Genomic DNA, 22,037 nt, shown 5'->3' with positions numbered 1-22,037 from the left:
CGCTTTGGTTTCAACAGCGTGAAGACGAGCTAGGTGTGAGGCAGGAGCACCAGCCCAGAGGGGAGAGCAGTACTCCATTGAGCTGTGGATGAAAGCCTTGTATGTGGTGAGGAGCTCAGGTGTGCCAAGGAAGGACTTCGCACGACGGAGGATGCCCAGTCGGCGACTGGCTTTGGCGGCCAGCTTGGAAATGTGGTTTTCCCAGGAAAGATCATGGCAGATAGTGAGACCCAAAAGCTTGAGTGACAGAACTTCTTGGAGAGGATTATTCAGAAAGTAGATGGGAGGGTTGTCCAGTCGGTCTTTTCGGAGAGACATCGTAAGAGTGTGAGATTTGTCAGGATTGAAAGACATGTTCCACTTGTTTGCCCAGTCTGTGATTTTGCCCAGGTCTGCAGAGAGTGAGGAGGCTGCAGACTGCCGATCTGAGGGATGAGCAATGGAGCGGCAGAGAGTGGAGTCATCAGCAAAGAGATAGAGAGGATTTTCAAGAGTCAGAGAGATCATTGATGAAGACCAGAAAAAGCACAGGGCCCAGAACACTGCCTTGGGGAACTCCAGCCTGAACAGGCAGAGGAGATGAGAGAAACCCATTCAGGGCCACACGTTGACTACGACCAGAGAGGAAGTCCGCAAGCCATGCGTGGAGATTTCCATGGATACCAAAGGAGGAGAGTTTGGTGAGCAGAGCGGGGTGCCAGACCGTATCGAAGGCACCTGATATGTCGAGGGAGACAGCTCTAATTTCCTGTTTGGCATTGAGGACCTCCATCCATTGTTGAGACAGCAGAAGCAGCATGTCCAGAGTAGAGTGACCTGGTCTGAAACCAAATTGATGATCAGAGATCAAGCCATTGGAGAAGAGGAAAGATTTCATATCCGAAGCAATGATGGATTCCATGACTTTGCTGATAATTGGGAGAAGGCTGATTGGTCTGTAGTTGCTAGGATCTGTTTTTGCACCTTTTTTGTGCAAAGCGGTGTTGTTGGCTGATTTCCAAGCAGATGGCAGTTGACCTTGAGCAAAAGGGAGGGTGAAGAGAACAGAGAGAGGGAGTGAAAGAGCGGAAGAACAGGATTTTAGGACCCGTGGGTTGATGCCGTCAGGTCCAGTTGCAGAATCAGAGTCGAGGGTTGACAGAAACTTTTCCACCTTGTCAGGAGGAAAGGACACGGAGTCCAGGAGCAGCTGGGTATGACTGGGTATGGTGGGTACAGAGAGGGATGGGTTTGGGACACAAGATTTAGAGGCAAACACAGAGTTGAGGCATTCAGCTTTTTCACGTGCGGAGTCAGCTGTGTAGCCGTTTGAGCTAAGGGAGGGGATGGAGGGGGAACAAACACCAGAAACAGATTTGACCAGACACCACCAGGATTTGGAAGAGGGAGACAGATAAGAGAGTTCGGTCTTGAGAACGGAGAGATATTGTTTCCTGGCTCTTCTGAGGGTGGACACACACTTGTTTCAGGCTTTGTGAAAGGAAATGAGATTTCCTTCCGTTGGATTTTCTTTCCAGGAGACGAAGGCAAGTTGTTTCTGGGCAACAGCCTCACCACAAGATTCCGTGTACCATGGACGGGAGGAAGGGTATGACAACTGAAGACGAGATGGGATAAATCTGTGCATGAGAGAGAGCAATTTACTTTGGAAGAATTCCCAGGATGAGTTGATGTCAGAGGTGGTAGAGATGGGAGACCAGTCCAGATGATTGATGGCTGTTTGAAGACCGTGCCAGTTGGCCTGAGTGAAATGCCAGACTCGTCGACGCTGAGCAGGCTCCCTGAGAATGGTCAGAGAGATGTCCACTTTAACAAGCACATGATCAGATGATCCGATTGGAGCAGAAGAAGAGCAGCAGACATTTTCAGGGAAGTTAGTCATAACCAAGTCCAGAAGAGAAGATGCTCCGTTGACTGAGATCCGGGTCGGGAAATTGACAGATTGTGTCAGTCCCAGTGAGTCGCAGAAGTCCTTTGCTGAGGAGCCATGGCTGGTGAGAGAGGTACCCACACCCAGCCAACTGGCATGGTGACAATTGAAATCACCACATATGAGGAAGAGAGAGTTGGGATGAGTAGATCGAAGTTGGTCCATATTATCAGACAGCGAGATGTAGATGGAGTCATCACTGTTTGGTGGACGGTACAACACACATATGAACAAGAGGTGGGAGCGAAGGGGAAGCCGTAGCCAGAGGTATTCCTGGGGGTGAGGTGGAGAGAGTGCAGTGCAGGGCGAGTGAGGAAGAGAGTTTTTGATAAAGATAGCAACCCCACCTCCAGGACGAGGCTCAGGTCTATCATACCGGAGGAGGGAGTAACCCGGGAGAGATACTAAGGAATCAGAGACATCATGAAGGAGGAAGGTTTCTGTTAAGCAGATCACGTCTGGTTTGACAGAAGCAACCTGTATGGAGAGATCAGTTAAATTTGAACGAAGGCCCCGGATGTTTGAGGTCCATACCGTTAATGAAGAGGAAGGGGGAGCATCGGATACAGAACAGGGGGTAGGAGGGGTTGGGTAAGATGTGGAAGAGGTGGAAGAGGTAGGGAGAGGTGTTGAAGGTGTGTCAGAGATTTCAGAATAGCTCGGAGAAAGGGAAGGATGGGGCGGACAAAAGGTTTGATGGTGATTGGGTGAGGCACAATGAGGTGTTATTTGAGGAGGGGGAAGAGCGAGGCAGAAGGTTGGGGGAGATGGAGGTGAGAGTTGGAAGGGGGAAGAATCTGGGAGGACGCTTTGAGGAGGGGGAGTGAGAGGGGGGAAATTGAGAAGAAATGAGGGTGGGGAGATTTGAAGGGGAGGGGCGAGGGGGAGTTTAGGAGGGAAGGGACAAGGGGAGGGATTTGAAAGGGATGGGATATGGGGGAGATTTGGAGGGGAGGGGTGAGGGAGGAGTCTCGGAGGGGAGGGGTGAGGGGGAGTCTTGGAGGGGAGGGGTGAGGGGGTAGTTTAGGAGGGAGGGGGCAAGGGGGGAGATTTGAAAGGGATCGGTGATGGGGAGGATTAGGAGGGGAGGGGAAAGGGGGAAGATTTGAAAGGGATGGGTGATGGGGAAGATTTGGAGGGGTGGGGTGATGGGGAAGATTTGGAGGGGAGGGGTTATGGGGAAGATTTGGAGGGGAGGGGTGAGATTGGATTTTAGAAAGTGTACGATTAATGGGAAACGAATATTTATTGCAAAATGAGTTTCTTGTGACCTTCGAGTCAAAAATACGTTTAGGGACGCTGAATGGAGGATGGAGTGCAGGAGAGTTTAGGGAATGTAGAAAAAAGGCACTATAAGAGATGGAATTTTTTTTTGGGATGAATATATTTGGTGAGCAAGTCGAAAGCAGCCTTTTAAAGAAGAAGAAGAAAAAGGTGTTGTAGAATACGACGGAATACAGAACTTGAGGGGAAAGTGTAAACATTGTAAGGTTAATAACAGTGAAAACTATCTGGGGAAATGGGGGAGAAACACGTGGTCGAAGATCGAACGAACGAATAAGAACGAATAAACGAATGAGAACAAAGAATAAGAACAGAGAAGGAAATATATATATATATATATATATATGTTTTGTTTTTTGGAGTTGATTTTAAACAAGGAAGTAGGCTATGGGGTGAAAAGACTGGGAAAAGCAGAGAACGAAAGTTATTGGAGCACAAACGACAGACCGCTGAGAGAAAAACAAAGCCTCAAGGTTGTACACTGTACAAGGCCTCAAAAGATACGACACGAATTAACACGATTTTCTATACAGGTATGAGAGATTTGCACCGAAAATCTTCCTCGGGACACAATATACGTACACACACCATAAAATAAATACAGTTATAACGAAAATACAAATGGGAACAATTACTTAACTTCGATTTCGATGGAGAGCGTGGAGAGCTGCGAATAAACGAAACCTCGCCGGCAAGACCGGAAGCCAAGACCACATGATTATTGAAGAAAATTCTCACGAATATGTTTTAACAAGGTGAAAGATTAAAATTGAATATATATTTTCTTGGACTATTTCTCTCGTTAAAACGCGACTTTCTCGTTTGAGAGCATTTTGAACACCTCATGCAGCGTAATGTTATATTACCATATCTTCTGCTGGCTGCCGCCTGTCCAGCATTTCACATCTGTTTTTTTTCCATCGACCAGTGGGCCAAGCTCACCGTGAGACTGGGGTTCTGGCGATTCACAAAATATCTGCTTCAAGAAACGCTCCTTATCAGGGGTCTGCGGAGAAATATCCGAGTGTGAGCTTCGGGTGGGTTCCTCTTCCTCCTCTGTCGAATTTTCATCAGTTGCAGTACCTGCCAAAGCAATACAATTGGGCAAATGAGATCGGATTACAGATTTTACTGTGCATATGTAATACTATATACATATACTCAACATCAAAAAAAAAACTCATCAAATCTTTAGAAGGACACTCATTGAAATCCTCCACGCAAAAATGAAAAATATTTGAATACAGGTAAAGTCCAGCTATCTTTACTAAACACATGTCAATAAACAAGAGGTTGCCTCAATCACAAAAAACAAAAAGCATGAACATCACAAGGGGTGGTGCAACAAAAGTCACAGCACTGCAACACAACGACACGCACCTGAATACAGTCAAAACAAAATGACACAGGAATGGAAACAACACTCCCAACAGTCAAGGACAGAATGACAGCAGTCCTCAATGTTGTGTGTGTCCTCCCTGAGCTGTGATGCAGGCTGTACACCCCTGACGCATGCTCTGTACCAGGGGTCTGATGCGATCCTGGGTAAGTCTGTCCCACTCCTCCAGCAAGCCTTGAATGAGCATTTGCCGATTGACAGCCGTTGATCTCCTCGATCCTGGTAGTGACATCCTGGTAGTGTAGGAATCCTGGTATGGAGGAGCCTGGTATGTGGAGCGTATGGTATGGTATGGTACCATACCTGGTATGGTATGGAGGAGGTTGGTGGTCAGGCGAGCAGCATGGGGTTGAGCGTTGTCCTGCTGGAAAACTGCGATGTCAGGATGAGCCTGGAGAAATGGCAGCAGATGAGGTCTGAAAACTTCATTGACACAACGCTGACTAGTGAGATTGCCTTCGATGATAACCAGAGGTGTCCCGAAACGGGTGGAAATGCCGGCCCATACCATCACACTGGGTCCTCCCCAACGATTGATCTGGCAAATACAGCATGATGCATACCTTTCCCCACCTATGCGCCATACCCATTGACGCCTATCTGCAGCATGGAAGCAAAATCTGGACTCGTCGCTGAACAAGACTGCACTCCACTGTTGCTGTGTCCAGTGGCGATGCTGCAGACACCATCTTAGTCTGTTCTGCCGATGCACTGTATTCAACACTGGACCTCAGCAAGGACGTCTTGCCACCAGGCCCCGACTTCTCAAGTGCCTCCGCACAGTAGAGACACTGATGCGGTTGTTGTGGCGACCTTTTGTCACTGCAGCTGTTTGCGTTGCAGGGCGGAAACGATCACGAAGATGCTGCAGCACAATCCAGCGGTCTTGGTCTGGGGTGGTTACCCATGGTCTTCATCTTCGTGGACCATCATTCACAGTTCCAGTTTCACCGTAACGCCTGGCCAGGTTGGAAATTGCAGGCTGTGAGCAACCAAGACATTGGGCAATTGTTCACTGGTTTACACCAGCCTCAAGCATCCCAATTACCCTTAAACGTTGTTCAGATGTCAGGCGTGGCATCTGAATTTTCTTGTTGTTTTCCCTGTCAGAAGCCTCTAGAGCGACTATAGACAGCAGTAAATGAATGTCTAACCAGGAGAACTAAAGGATTTCATTATGAGGGTCATTATTTAAAGGGAAAGATCCCTATACAGAATCACTCAAGCATGCCATTGTTGATCAACCAGGTGATTGAAGTGAAGTTCCCATCACATAATCACCCATTACAATTGAAGAAACGTGTTTGTAAAGCTGCACATTTCAAAAAATGAAAGTGATAAGTTAATTTTGATGTTCAGTTTATATACAGTGCCTTCAGAAAGTAATCACACCCCTTGACTTTTTCACATTTTGTTGTGTTAAAGCCTGAATTTAAAATGGATTATATTTGAATTTTGTCACCGATTTATACAAAATAGCCCATAATGACAAAGTGAAAATATGTTTTTACGAATTTTTACAAATTTATTGAAAATGAAATACAACAACAACAACAGGCATTTTAAGGCCATTTTCCCTGCTAGAGCGGGGGTGAGCCTTGCGGTCCCCATGACAATCTTCTCCATTTTGCCCTATTTTCTGCACGTCCCCTTGTTAACGCCCTTGCACGCATTTCTTCTTCCACCATCTTTAGCCAAGTCTTTCTCGGTCTTCCCCGTCCTCTACTTCCTCTACTTCCTTCTACATTCATTTCCATCACTCTTCTCAACCAGTCACTTTCATCCTTCCTCAACACATGACCAAACCATCTCAACCTGTTCCTCTTCACAGCATCAATCACAGGCAATATTCCCATCATCTTTCGCAATTCATTATTTGTCTTCCTCTCTCTCAACGATACTCCGCACATCCATCGAACCATTCGCATTTCCACCCTTTCCAGCCTTCGTTGCTGCTCTACGTTCATTACCCATGTCTCGCTCCCATAAATCATAGCATTTCTCTCACATGCAGCATACACCACATGCAGCATAGATTTTTTTGTCCCATACCCTTAAACATTTTCAGGGGCCTAACATTTTGAACACAAGAAATTTTGCGAACATGTACACGATTGCACTTCAGACTTTTTTTTCCACGTTCCCACCATTCAAATATATACCTGCACTTGCACACCATTTTAAACAAACAAACACACACATCATCATCATCATCATCATCATCATCTCTCCAGAGGTCGAAACATTTTACCGTCCAGAAAATAAGTTACTTTTTTAACATCTCCACCACACATAATGTGTGTGGCAAATTAGTAGGATTTTGACGCCTATCAAATTCCCAGACGGAGATCGGAGAAATACGATCGGTCAAAAACAGACAGAGAAATACAGAAAGACGGAGAAATACAGACAGACGGAGATCTTATCAAAAGATCTGATAAGCAATCAGAAAAATAAGTGGCTGAATACATTTGATTACAAAGCAAACTAGAACAGCACTCTTCGACGTGAACAAGTTCAAACAAGTTCAAACAAGAACAAGTTTCTGTTCAAATACAGAAAGACGGAGAAATACAGACAGACGGAGATCTTATCAAAAGATCTGATAAGCAATCAGAAAAATAAGTGGCTGAATACATTTGATTACAAAGCAAACTAGAACAGCACTCTTCGACGTCGCGACACCCACTGATATGCTTCCGCCCACATTATTAAATCATCATACATACTTGTTCCAAGTTTCATTTAAATCCCTTCAACTGTTTTCAAGTATCACACTTTTACTTGACATGACCTCTGACCTTTGATGCCAAAATCTAATGAGTTCACCTTTTCATCACAATATATACTTAAACCAAATTTGGTCAAAATCCCATCATTGATCCACAAGTTAGCGCAGTAACATAATTTTTACCAACGGAACCCTGACCTTTGACCTCTTGACCCCAAAATCTAATCTGTTCATCTTTATATCATAGTACATACTTGGTGTGAGTTCGATTTAAATCCCTTCAGCTCTTCTCAAGTTATCACGGTAAGGAAAACCTATCCCAGATGCACGGACGGATGGACAGACAGACAGACGGATGGACAACCCGAAAACATAATGCCTCCGGGGACTTCGTCAACGGAGGCATAAAAAAAAAAACTAGTGGGAAGTCAAAAACAATTTTTGATTTTACAGTTCAAAAGGGGTTGTACATATGTACATCGATTGGCGATGCATCCAGTTACAAATAGCAGCTGATTCTAAAGTTAGTTTTAAAATCATGAACCATAAATAAGAATGGTAAGCCACACTTCGTACTTTAAAAACAAACATTTGTTATTTAGATTGGCGAAAGGCAAAGCAAGAAAAGCTGATATCTGGTGTCTAACCAATTGGCAGATGTTTAGGGGTGAGTGCTGGGCTCGCACCAGATCTGGCGTAGCAAGCGCTATCTGGACTCTGCACATCGAATCCCAGTCTTGCAGGTGCACCCACCACACCTGGCTCCACAGATGCTGGTTTCTCTCGAGCCTCACTGATAGAAAAAAAAGATATATATACATATAAATATATATATACATATAAATATAAATATATATATATATATATATTGTTGCGGTTTTGAGAAGTGTACATATAACATCATTAAAGGTTAAAGGTTTGCCCCCTAGTTAGTCCACAAGCAACACGTAGGCCCATTTAGGATATTAGTTATGTCGTAGTCTATGTGAGTATAAGGCAATTTCCCTAGTATCATCTGCGTTGTGTAAAAGAAATAAGATAGGCCCCGTTCATTTTGCCTCCACCCTCCAAATCTACCTCGTTGGGCAGAATCCATCCCGTGCCCCATTTTGGCTATTGCACCTTGCATTAGGATGCTCACTAGTCGAATGACACGAGGTAGGCCTGAGAGAGGGAGGAGCGCGGCATCGAGGGTGAAGCGGGGGAGACAGCGGCGGTAAGGGTCACCAGCCAATCAGGGCTCGGGTGACATGGCGTGACAGGGCGTGGTAAGGGCGTGCCTATATAAGCGCACGCACAAAGCCCTTGAAGAGGACTCGTGGGGAAAGGGCGTGCTAAGGAGGACTTACGCAACAGTGCTCGTATGAGGAGGATTGTCGGAGGACTGAAGCGAAGGACTGCCCTTGTCAGGACTTCTGCGGGAGAGGCGCTTTGCTATTGAACTTGCATTGGGAGCGCCTATGAACTTGTATTGGGAGCGCATATAGTGCCTGTTCATCTATTACGTACGCGGCCGTGACCGCAAGTGTAACCGCCAAGCCCAGCTTACCGTTCGCCCCGTAATTGTCCGATCCGCGCCAACGACATGCGGGGAGCTTCTGCCGCCCTGACCATCTTCTTCGCGGTGCGAGTCGGGGACCGGAGCGAACTGCCTGGACATCATCCCTGGACCATCAACCTGACCATCTGCAATCCCAGTGTGAGTGTCTGAGTGTGAGCGGGCCCGTTGTCCTGGGATAAGTATAAGACTGTATAAGGCTGCACTGTGTGTTCTTCTTCTTCTCATTGTACATAGTGTAATAAACCAATTGTTATTCCTTGTTTCTTCCTGATTCGACCGTATCAGTGATTTCCTCCATTGGGTAAGCATGGCACGATTAGGAACCGCTCAGATCGGGTTTAGCCATTGATAACGGCTCGGGTCACGGTTTGCTAACGCTCGGCGTTTCCACCTATAACCGTGATTCGGGCTGGGCTTATTTCCTTGCATCCTAGGCGGCGAGGGTACTTCGGTACTAGGAATTCGGCCTACAACCCTATTTAACACCGTCCGGAAGGAACGTCATAGCCCCGGATCCCGTCGGCTAGTTAAAGACAAGGGGACTAATCCCCCCTTGGTAAGGGGAGAAGGCCGACCAGGAGATCAGCAACATTTGGTGTCGGGGAGTGGGATGTGACCCAAGGTGCGCCTAACGCACTCAAAATTACCAGCGGCCGAAATTTAATACAACACCCAAATTAAAAATCGTGCCATGTATAACCAAGATGGTCGGATGCCGGTGGGGGTAGAAGATGAGGAGGTAGAGGAATTAGGATCGATAACCCAGGACCCCCAGGAAGAATGGGAAGAAGAGGAGAGCATTGATGAGGGTGCAGCAGTAGGGGTGGCAGGCGAAGAAAATGGCGGCGCCTCGCACATGGCCGCGGCAGCCGAGCCCGCAGCGCCAATAGATGTGGGCCTTCTTATGGCACAAATGATGGGGTATATGGAAAAGATGAACGAGAAATCCACCAGGGAAATGAACAAAATGGGAGAGCAATTGGGAAATCAAATGAAAGGAATGAAGGACAGGTTAACGGGATTGGAAAACAAATTGGACACCCAAAGTGATAAATCCACTCGGGAAATAAAAGGGTTGGAAAACAAAATGGGGGGCCAATTGAGGGAAACGGGGAACAAATCCGCCCGGGAAATAAAACAGATGGGGGATCAAGTAGAAGAGGTAGAAAACGGGCTGGAAAGCTAAATGGACACCCGAGGGGAGTTAATAAAAAAGATGGGAGAAGACATAAGGCGCAGGTCGGGCGGGAAAGGCACATTGGTACGCGACGAGGTAACGCGGTGTGAGAAACGCGTGGAGAGCGGGGTTGAGCAGAGCACAGCCAAGTTGACCGTGGTGGAGATCGCGACACGGGGTATGGAAAAGCCGACGGCCGCCGAATTAGAAGAGAAAATTTTATTACCCCCCAGCGGTCGTCGAGGAAAAAGAAAATGGGAAAATTATAGTGAAAATTGGGGTTGAAGAGACGGCAGACTTAGAAAATCAATCGCGGGAGGAAAAAATGGAATGTACTCAAAGTCCGTGTTCGCATCGTGATGGCGTGCTGCCTAACCCCAATGGAACTTTGCAGTTGGTGCAGGAGAGGAGGATCCTCAAGGTGAGCAGGAGTGCATATCGCAGAAATGTACATGGCGCGAAAAGGTTTTAGCGCGCTTGGGATCCAGACGTAACCCGGGCGCTCGTGGAAGGTCCGTGGTGCGATATGTGAAAGTAAATGGCGCGCGTGAGGAAAAAGTGTGCGCCGGAGCGCGAGTATGAAACCGAGAGTGAGAGTGAATGCACAACGGAGTGTATGTGTGAAGAGTGTGACACAGAGTGTGAGTTGGCCGAAGAGAGTGTGCGGGAGTGCACACCAGAGCGCATGATTGGGTGTGCAGCAAAAGAGTGCACACCCATGGTTGTTACGGAGTACGTAACGGGAGAGTGTACGCGAGGGTGTGCGATGGCCAAGTGTGTTACGGAGTGTGTAACCGAGGAGTGTGTGATAATGGAGTGTATGGGGGGCATTGGAGCGCCTCGATGTGCGAGAGTGGAGCGGGTCGCGTGGTGTGAAAACGCGATTCGGGCATCGACGCAGACCGGGTTAGCGTTTAGGCCGACGTATAGCCAACGCGAGCTCTCGGTGCGTGGTGCGCTTTGTGTGCTGCGGGGGCCGGCGGGGATTGTTGCCACGGCGGCGTGCACGATTCGGGCCGGGCCCCGCCCTGTATGGTCGGTGCCGCATCGTAGAGGCAAACAGCATGGTTTGAGGGGAGGAAAAAGAGGTCGGAACTTCGCCCCCTGGCGGGCGTGGTGCTCCGACCGGGGGAGGTTGGGCCATCGTGCCGGAGACCGAAAGGCTCCGCGCCGAGATGGCGCCTGGAACCTTGGCCCAAGCATGCCTCCTCCCCAGAATCAAAAATGCCGGACGGACCCAACCAACAGGAGACCAACCACCCGCATGCATTGCTCGGCTTTTCGAAGCCAAGCTGTGAAAATGTATTCCCACCCGACGAGGCTCGAGAGTAGTGGACAGTTCGCCATAGTGTTGGCGAATGGTAGCTTTACCATTCTAATTGGGGCACATGAGCAATAGTTTATGGGGTTGGCAGTGAGAACTAGCCAGGGCAGGCTAGGATAATTGTTAGGGATTTAGAGATGACAATAGGAGACATGAGATTTAAGTAGAGACATTTGTACTGGTAGAGGGGACGTAGTCAGATTAGATGGATGTTAACGACGAGGGAAGTGCTTAGTGTAAGGGAAGACGGGAAAGCACGAGTATTAGAGGGGAGTAGTTAGTTAGATGATGCTGTTTGTGTAAAAGTGTATAAGTGGTGTATTGAGGATGTGTGTAAGTGTGTTGAGTGATTGGCTTGCATGGGGTGCAAGTGGATAAATGGTAAGAATACTTGGTGTGTGGAATAAATGGTCTGGAGTAAGTGGTGTGGAATGAGTGGTGTGGAGTGCATGGTGCGAAGGAGTGGATGGGGGAAGATGGACCCCTTCACGAATACCTGGGGAGGGTAGTTTAAAGTTAGGTTGAAGGTTTAGGTAAATTGTTTGGATATTGACATCTGTGGTGCAGGTAGTAGAAAGAAGTGCTTTGATGGGTGCATGAGTGAGTGCAATGGCTGGGCGTGTGGGCTTAATTGGTGAGTATGGTTAAATGGGCACTCCTCCACTGGTAGTCTGTCGGCCAGGTGAGGCCGCAGGTAGGCTCTGGGAGCCAGGTAGAGTCCAGAGTAGAGTTCAGCGGGGCCCGAGGATCCGAGAGAAGGACCCGGGTAGCCCAATGTCAGAGAGGGCATCAGAGGGGTGAGAGCGCCAGAAGGGCCTTCCCCGAGTTAGGGTAGTGGTAAGGAGCTAGGCAAGCTCGGGTGGCGACTTCAGTGGCGGAGATAGGTAGACTTGCTGGTAGAGCCACACGACCCAGCCCCGAAATTGTGCGAGGGCACAGTAGGAAAAATTGGGGGAGTGAGACCCCAAATTTGTAGGGCACCACAGGGAGGGTCAATGGGAATTGGTTTTTAGAACCGCATAGTTTAAAGATTCCAATTGGCAGGGCAAGACCCCGGGTAGTTTAAATGAGTTAATGTCAATTAGAGTATAGTTAGGATGAAATCTCTTCGCACCATCCACATCCACTCACCAAGGTGACAGGACTCCACACCAGGTTTTGCAAACGATTTGGAAGGTAAAGACGCATCATGACGTGGAAGTGACCGTGTAATATTCCATCTCTTCCTTCTTGGGAGGGATTGGAAACGAATTTGGCATAGGTGTTACGTGGTCCTCCCGGTGACTACCTGGTCTCGGTGACCCCCGGACCGTGAGAGGAACCCCGCCAGAAAGATATATGATTTATACGCTTTCGTAACGCAATCAATATGAATTCCAGTCAATAAGAAACCCCACACCAAGGATCCGGATTAATCAATAATATATTCCCCAATCAATCAACAACAATCAACAATCAATCAACAATATTACTAAGATGGCCATCTCATATATTTCCCCCCTTGACCCCCACTCACTGCACCCTCAATGGTCACTGTCCCTCACAATGTCTCTGGGCCCCTCCAGACCAAGGTGAAGGTCGACTTCGCCGCACACGGGCGGTTGAACGGACCCCTGGCTGACGTGCTCCAAACGTGCACGTCCCGTACCGGGAACGGCCTCTGGGCGTGATCGCGGCCTCTGGGCTGTGAACGGCTCGCAAAGCGTGCGAGGCCCAAGGTGCGACCCGTACACGCCCTCGGAGGCGTCGAGGCGAACAGTGCCGGATGCTTGGTTCCATCCAGGAACCCACGGCAACCTGACACGTAACAGGCAATCACCCCGCGCAGGTAACTCCTCTCGCCCGACGGGCTTTTCACACTCAGCGTTCCCAACACTGATCAATATCGACGCCGCTCGTGTCGGAGCTGGGCGAGGAGAAGAAGATGGCCGCTTTCTCTCCCGACCTCGTCTCTTTTTTCTTCTTCCGGTTTCCCATCCCGTTTCCAGTCTCCTGTTATCAGGAGCGCCTCTAACCATTTAACCACAACAACCTTTAATAGAATAAACATTAATAAGCAATGACCTGAATAGTAATTCACATAAATCCGGAATCCGTAACACTCCCCCCCCTTCAAGAAAGAACGTTTGAACCCAGCAAAAACTTTCTTTGCAGGCCAACTTTGATAAACAAACAAGATAACTCACACCCCAAATCATCAGTTCCCCCGGGCACAATTATCACATCTCAAAAAACAAAGCAACAATATTTCACAAAACCCCCAGAGATTCCAAAGGTAATTCCCTCTGGACCAAGCGTCAACACTTCTAGTTTCTCTTGAATGCCGGTTAAGGGGTGGTGACCAAAACCCCAAAGTTAAACAACTCGATAGCACTTTTTCGGGAGGCCAAGCTGAGTATACACTACATGGACGCCTTAAGGAATGTGGAGTTCACGGTTAGTCCGTGCAGGAAAGTTCACTACCTGGACGCCTTTAAGAACGTGGCGTTCACAGTTAGTCCGTGTAGGAGCCCAGGCTTGGCGGCTCCGCCGTATATAGTGCTTCAACTTCTCCGGACTCCTAACAGTTACGGTGGGACCACTTGACCAAGTAGTCACCTGACTGGCGGTCTCCGTCTCGGCCATTGCTCTGACAATCGTTCTTTCGCGGGATGCCGTAACTCTGGGAGCCTCCATAGTAATATCGGCTGCTGCCAACACCAAAACTACCGCCAAGTTGTCCTCTTCTGTAGACCTCTCGACGCCTACGAAATGCCTTCCCTACTGTTATGGTCCGACCCTCCAAATCCTTACCATTCCAATTCTTCTCTGCCTCTCTGGCGTCTTTTGTGCTTGCAAACGTGACAAAGCCGAACCCTCTTGACTGTTGCGTTTTCCTGTCTTTTACCAACCGCACTTCCACCAGCGGCCCATATCTGTTGAAGACAGAGGTCAGAACTTCTTCCTCTGTTTTGAAGTTCAGTCCCCCTACAAATAACTTGGTACTTTTGTCGCCCTCCCGAGCTGGTGTGGTGTTATTTTCCCTGCTGGGCTCTTTACCAACCCTTGGGTTACCATAAACTTGACCCCCGGCCAAATCATTCCCGATAACCACAGATACTCCCTCTACAGGAAGCGTGGCTTGTAAACCGACGGTGACCGGTCCTGACACCAAATCGGATTCCAAATGGATGACATGAAGAGGGGCACTAACACAGCCACCGATCCCTTGTAACCGAACACTATCACCAGTTGCTGTACTCTTTGACAATGGCAAAATGCCTTCAAGCATTAAGGATTGATGGGCTCCTGTGTCCCTCAATACCCTAACAGGTCTTGGGTTAGTCAAGTCTCCCTCTCGTGAGACAAACCACTCATAAATAAATGGTTGGTAACTCTTCTGTGGGCGATTTCTTCGTTTGCCATCGCATTCGGAGTTGTACTAGTCGGACTCCGCTCTGGGTTGTCCCTTTTCATGAGGTAACAACTGGACATCAAGTGTCCAGGTTTTTTGCAAAAGGCGCAAGTAGGCCCGGAGGAAAAACTCGTGGTCTGCCTCGGGCCCCCCGGGAAATAAGTTTGTCTTGGGCCCGTAGCCCCCTGATTTCGAACAGTTGGGGTATCAGAGTTGTCCCCATAATCCTCTCGAGGCCGCCGCCATGTATTGTCGTTCTCCGCACCGGGTGTTCCATAACTCCCCTGCTGAAGTCTAGGCGAGGAGTTAGGTTTGTGGACCCCTATCCGGTGTGTTAAGGCATAATCATCTGCCATGGTGGCTGCGTCCCACAACTTTGGTACTTTCTTTTCCTGCAGGTACACTTTGATGTCCTCGTGGACACACTGTTGAAATTCCTCCACCAGGATCAAGTCACGCAATGCTTCGAAGTCTTTCCCGACTCCTTTTGACTCACACCACCGATCAAACATGTTTTCTTTCACTCTGGCAAACTCCACATGGGTCTCACTCTCCCTCTTCCTGGCATTCCTGAATTTTTGCCGGTAAGCTTCAGGCACCAACTCATAGGCTTTGAGAATGTGCTTCTTCAATACCTCATAATCTGCACATTGGTCCATTGGTAGCGCCGAATAAATATCTTGAGCTTTACCCACCAGCACACTTTGCACTAGTATGGTCCAGGACTCCTCCGGCCAGTTTAACTGTCGAGCCAACTTCTCAAAGTGTGGAAAAAATTTAGCGACTTCCTTTTCACTGAAGGGTGGAACCAGCCTCACATGTCTGCCCACATCCCAGGTGTTCTGGCTAGGTGTCGACCCAGTCAGCAAGGGTGGTACCTCTCCCCGTTCTCTCATTAACTCCAGCTCCTTGAATTTAATTTCTTGCTGAAGCGCCATGTCACGTTCCTTTAATTCCCTTTCGGCTTTTCTCTCCTCTGCTTCGAGTTCCCTTGCAGCTCTCCTCTCCTCTGCTTTTCTCCCTTCTAACCTTTCCTGGAGTTCTCGTTCCTGTACTTTTACCCTTTCCTGGAGTTCTCTCTCCACTCTCCTTTCCTCTGCTTGTTTCTCTTCTCTCCTCTCTTCTGCTTTCCTTTCCTCTTCTTTGATCCCTTCCTGGCTCCGTAATTGCAACTCCAGTTTCCGGAGCTCAACGTCTTCTGGTTCTTCGGGTAGCCACTCCCAGGCTAACTCGTCCCATGTTCCTAATCCCACCATAGATTGGATCACCGTGGTCTGCAACTCTGCCTTCCTCAAATTAGTTCGGACCTCCAAGTTAAAATGTTTGGCCAATTTCAAGAGGTCCGATTTTAGTAACGCTCGGAACTGTGCCTCACTCGGGGTTACCGCAAAGTTCTGTGCCACAAACGCCATGGTGACTATCGTTAACACCTGTTAACCTTCACCCAAGACTTTACCACAATTTCCCAAAAATTTACCAATTAATAATTAATTAATTAATTTTAATTAATAAAAATATTATTTTATTATTTTATACAATTTTAGATCCCAGAATTCAATTGGACGAGCCCCCAATTCTGTTACGTGGTCCTCCCGGTGACTACCTGGTCTCGGTGACCCCCGGACCGTGAGAGGAACCCCGCCAGAAAGATATATGATTTATACGCTTTCGTAACGCAATCAATATGAATTCCAGTCAATAAGAAACCCCACACCAAGGATCCGGATTAATCAATAATATATTCCCCAATCAATCAACAACAATCAACAATCAATCAACAATATTACTAAGATGGCCATCTCATATATTTCCCCCCTTGACCCCCACTCACTGCACCCTCAATGGTCACTGTCCCTCACAATGTCTCTGGGCCCCTCCAGACCAAGGTGAAGGTCGACTTCGCCGCACACGGGCGGTTGAACGGACCCCTGGCTGACGTGCTCCAAACGTGCACGTCCCGTACTGGGAACGGCCTCTGGGCGTGATCGCGGCCTCTGGGCTGTGAACGGCTCGCAAAGCGTGCGAGGCCCAAGGTGCGACCCGTACACGCCCTCGGAGGCGTCGAGGCGAACAGTGCCGGATGCTTGGTTCCATCCAGGAACCCAGGGCAACCTGACACGTAACAGGCAATCACCCCGCGCAGGTAACTCCTCTCGCCCGACGGGCTTTTCACACTCAGCGTTCCCAACACTGATCAATATCGACGCCGCTCGTGTCGGAGCTGGGCGAGGATAAGAAGATGGCCGCTTTCTCTCCCGACCTTGTCTCTTTTTTCTTCTTCCGGTTTCCCATCCCGTTTCCGGTCTCCTGTTATCAGGAGCGCCTCTAACCATTTAACCACAACAACCTTTAATAGAATAAACATTAATAAGCAATGACCTGAATAGTAATTCACATAAATCCGGAATCCGTAACAATAGGGGGAATAGAAAAGACAAGACGTAGCAACGAAATTGTAAAGTGTAAATACAGGGAAGGGCAAGGGTAGTGTAGGTTGACATGGGGGGGGTCACGAACGGTTAGGGACGAGCTTTCTCCGCTCGCTCTCCCGTGCTCCTCATGTTGCATTGCCTTGTATGATGTGTACCCTTGCGCCGTGCCCCCGCTAAACTCTCTGCTTTGTCTTTCCTCCCCACCCAAGGACCCATTTTCTTTGTTGAGGGGAGTGTGCAGGAACCCTGAGCTGTGCGGCTGCACTTTTGTGCTGCACTCTACTACCTGTTGCCTGCACCAGTACACCAATGGACCACACGTTCTGTGGCCTGGCACCTTTTCTGGGGCAGACAATCGCTGCAAACGTTACCTTGTGCCCTGCGGACCACTGTTTTTAAGTGGCCCCGATGCCATGCAGTCGGACCACCTAAGTTGGCCCTGCTGGCCGAAATAAAAATGGACACGGTTGGTGCCTTTTTTTATTTATTCCTTTGGGTGTGTCAGGAAAGAAGACTAAGTTTTTATGATGGCACACCGAAGATGAAGCAGGAAGACGCAGCAGCCCAGCAGCCCAGCAGCAGCCAAGCAGCCAGCATTTATTATTGACATATGAATGTGCATTTATTGATGATTGTGCATTGATAGTGTCATGATTATGGTGCATTTTTGAACTGTGCATTTTTGTGCATTTGAACGTATGGTGTATTGGTGCAGTGCAGTGCAGTGCAGTGCAGTGCAGTGCATTGTTGTTTCTCCTCTCCAAATTTCTCTTTCTCTCCCACAAAAAGAACAGGTCCTGGGTTGTAGAATTGTAAATAATTACATTAGTCTTGTAAATAACATGCTCCCCACCGGCTTTATGTTTAGTTTTCGAATTCTTTCCGTAATTCGGTTAATTGTGGGTGTGAGTCTGTTAGTTAGTACACATCGCAGTAGGTGGGACATATTTAGTGTTTAAAACTGTCACACACAGGGTGTTAGGTTAAATGTAGAGGGAAACCACACCTAAGTGTCACACTAAGTTAAAAAGTAGTCCTGACCCTTGCATCAAAACCGGTCATACTCACTTGTGTGGGTTCGGCTCGGGGACGAGCCTGGCGAAGGAGGGGTGCAGTGGTGCGGTTTTGAGAAGTGTACATATAACATCATTAAAGGTTAAAGGTTTGCCCCCTAGTTAGTCCACAAGCAACACGTAGGCCCATTTAGGATATTAGTTATGTCATAGTCTGTGTCTATAGTCATAGTCTGTTTTTATAGTCTATGTGAGTATAAGGCCATTTCCCTAGTATCATCTGCGTTGTGTAAAAGAAATAAGATAGGCCCCGTTCATTTTGCCTCCACCCTCCAAATCTACCTCGTTGGGCAGAATCCATCCCGCGCCACATTTTGGCTATTGCACCTCGCATTAGGATGCTCACTAGTTGAATGACACGAGGTAGGCCTGAGAGAGGGAGGAGTGCGGCGTCGAGGGTGAAGCGGGGGAGACAGCGGCGGTAAGGGCCACCAGCCAATCAGGGCTCGGGTGACATGGCGTGACAGGGCATGGTAAGGGCGTGCCTATATAAGCGCACGCACAAAGCCCTTGAAGAGGACTCGTGGGGAAAGGGCGTGCTAAGGAGGACTTACGCAACAGCGCTCATATGAGGAGGACTGTCGGAGGACTGAAGCGAAGGACTGCCCTTGTCAGGACTTCTGCGGGAGAGGCGCTTTGCTATTGAACTTGCATTGAGAGCACCTATGAACTTGTATTGGGAGCACATATAGCGCCTGTTCATCTATTACGTACGCGGCCGTGACCGCAAGTGTAACCCCCAAGCCCAGCTTACCATTCGCCCCGTAATTGTCCGATCCGCGCCAACGACACGCGGGAAGCCCTGACCATTTTCTTCGCGGTGCGAGTCAGGGACTGGAGCGAACTGCCTGGACATCATCCCTGGACCATCAACCTGACCATCTGCAATCCCCGTGTGAGTGTCTGAGTGTGAGCGGGCCCATTGTCCTGGGATAAGTACAAGACTGTATAAGGCTGCACTGTGTGTTCTTCTTCTTCTCATTGTACATAGTGTAATAAACCAATTGTTATTCCTTGTTTCTTCCTGATTCGACCGTATCAGTGATTTCCTCCATTGGGTAAGCGTGGCACGATTAGGAACCGCTCAGATCGGGTTTAGCCATTGATAACGGCTCGGGTCACGGTTCGCTACCGCTCGGCGTTTCCACCTATAACCGTGATTCGGGCGGGGCTTATTTCCTTGCTTCCTAGGTGGCGTTGGTACTTAGGTACTAGGAATTCGGCCTCCAACCCTATTTAACGCCGTCCGGAAGGAACGTCATAGCCCCGGATCCCGTCGGCTAGTTAAAGACAAGGGGACTAATCCCCCCTTGGTAAGGGGAGAAGGCCGACCAGGAGATCCGCAACAATATATATATATATACATATACATACATACATACATACATACATATAAAACAGTAGCTATTATATTTATTTAAATCCGTTGATAAAATGAATGAATGAGAGCTCATTTGAAATTACCATTGGTATCCGTTAGGTTAAATTGCATGCAATTACAGAATAACAGAAAAAACTGAATGCAAAGCAATAAAAATAAAGGACAAACAAACAAAGCAAATTTAAAAAAAAGAACAAAGTATGTAAGCCCTATACAACTTTTCTCATATATCAGGGGGAGGGGGAGGAGGAGGAGGAAGGAGGACACAATAATTACTTGTCCTGTAAATATCTCACCATATGCTGGCAATTCACACCTGTTTGCTGGAATCGGGGACTGCTCGAGGTTTACCGCCCTCTCGGGAGTGGGACTCGACGTTGAAAGTGCCAGGTGCGTAGGTAGCAGTTGGCGAGAGTTGAGTGGCAGTGGGAGAGAGTTGGGGCGGCTGAGAGAGTGTGAGGCCTCCATCTGTCATTGGGCACATGTGATAATTAGTAAGGAATGTGGAACAACACTGAAAATGACCTATACCGAGGTCGACATATCTTTACTCGTGCGTTTAACATTTTGCACTGATTGGGCAGATCAATTGAGGAATCAAGTTACTTAAAATGGAGAGATTTTACATTATTGCACAACGTTTCCAGTTTTTTGTACCTTTCAGAGGAGGGCTCTTTTTGAAAAATAAAAGGTGTAAGCTGAATTTAACCTTTATTTTATACTTCACATGAGAATGGTATGTATTCGACATGCAAGGTGCAACCTTTCAACAAACAAAGTCCAGTTGCCCGATGTGCATATTTTGAGCACATCGTGTACTCTCTAGGGCTGACAGGATAGCTTCGAGGTCTTCACACAAGCACAAAGCTGTCTGGACTGGGTTTGAATCCCTTCCCAGCTATAAGTTGTTATTCTGGTGTGTTTTTTTTACAGGCAAGGCGATTCATCAATGTGTGTGCTGTCCCTTGGTTAGACGTTAAGCTGGTGTCCCGCCTGCTGGCATTAGTTGGTGGATGTTAAAGATCCCACGGTGCCCTTTACGAAGAATAGGAAAGTTATCGCCGGCATCCTGAACAAATTACAAATTCCTGCCCTACCCAGTATAGGGCATTACATCAGCGGCACAGCCGCACCCTGAGCCAATGCTGCTACCCCGCAGCCATGTGCTGCATACGAAAGAAGATGTACTCCCTTTTTCCCCTTTCTCCATCCGGAATCGGTAAACTTAACTCAAGAACGCACACAAACACAATGAAAGTTCTGTCGTGTGCATTAAAAACACGAATGTGAACTCTGTGCTTTGAGTGCTTCCTCTAGACCCTTGAGTGCTATTGAGCCAACCCAGCTTGAGTAACACAAAAACTGGCGCATTAATAAATGTCAATAGAGACAGCAAAGACTATTTGCTCCACCTTTGCTCATAAGGGGAGATAAATAAATAAATATAAAAATCAAAAAGGAATTAAATGTTTTAAATTTATTTATAAAAAAAAACAAAAAATTATAAATAGGATTAATCTCAGATGTCTACCCATACAAAGAAGCTTCCCACAGACTCACCTCGTCGAGAAGAGAGTCCACATTTGATGTGATGAATGGATCTTGATCATTGAGCTCTCCGAGCACCACTCCGTTGGGGACGGGAGAGGCACGAGATGAGAGGTCGCTCTCGGATGAAAAATGATCACGCTCCGCTTCAAATTGCCGCAGGTCCAGCATCGATTTGACCAAAAGCGAACTTGCATCTGGAAGTTGAGTCCAGCGTCGTCGCTGCCCCGCACTGCTGCCACCTCCACTGCCGATTACAGGACTACCTTCCTGGCTGTGCAAACTGCTGTCATCCAGAACCTTCAAATATCAAAACAAAATACAAATTAACGCAGGTTCGGAAAGGAAATGTGAAAGAAAAAACAGCCAGATCGACCATTAAAGGTTCAACCTTGTGATAGCTTTTGCAAGCATTTATGTTAATAGTGTGGATCAGCTTCGCTACGCTCGCCTCACCACACGTCGCCGCAGAGGCACAGGCTTGTTTTAACTGCTGAAAATGACCTGACTGAATTTTAGTTGCTGTATTGTCATGATTTACACCAATCGTAATACAAACATTTCTTTTGTACAAATGTATTTGTAATATTGGTGATAATATTTATTTGTAACGAATTTGTAATCAAAATAGGTCCAAGTTGTGTGAAGCTCTAAATGGTCAAGGGTCCAAGCTGTCTAATCGGTCTGAAGTGTCTTACGGGTATTTGGGGTATTAAGGGTCTTCATGGTCTTTAATGAGCTTCCGGGTCTTTAGGTTATTTTGACTCCTCTAGGTATTTTGGGTCACCAAGGGTCTTTTGGGT

At 47.8% G+C, this 22,037-nt stretch overlaps 1 protein-coding gene across 5 annotated transcripts in view; it reads right to left on the bottom strand.

Annotated features, from left to right (window-relative positions):
- The window catches only part of LOC137426748 (mitogen-activated protein kinase-binding protein 1), a 214,895-nt gene that overhangs the window by 38,847 nt on the left and 154,011 nt on the right, over window positions 1–22,037 (bottom strand). For 3 of the 5 annotated variants that reach the window (XM_078779071.1, XM_078779067.1, XM_078779069.1), the window contains 4 exons: window positions 21,247–21,534; window positions 20,003–20,154; window positions 7,992–8,137; window positions 4,157–4,297 (listed from right to left, as the gene is read on the bottom strand). In XM_078779071.1, the coding sequence (XP_078635197.1) occupies window positions 4,157–4,297; window positions 7,992–8,137; window positions 20,003–20,154; window positions 21,247–21,534 (727 nt within the window). The remainder of the gene's footprint in view (window positions 1–4,156; window positions 4,298–7,991; window positions 8,138–20,002; window positions 20,155–21,246; window positions 21,535–22,037) is intronic. The other 2 variants (XM_078779068.1, XM_078779072.1) reach the window with 1 other exon arrangement.

Source organism: Myxine glutinosa, chromosome 5, assembly GCF_964187855.1.
Source record: "Myxine glutinosa chromosome 5, kmMyxGlut1.1, whole genome shotgun sequence".
Classification (NCBI taxonomy): domain Eukaryota; kingdom Metazoa; phylum Chordata; class Myxini; order Myxiniformes; family Myxinidae; genus Myxine; species Myxine glutinosa.
Note: the sequence above shows the minus strand (reverse complement) of the source record. Positions and strands in the feature narration are given on the sequence as shown.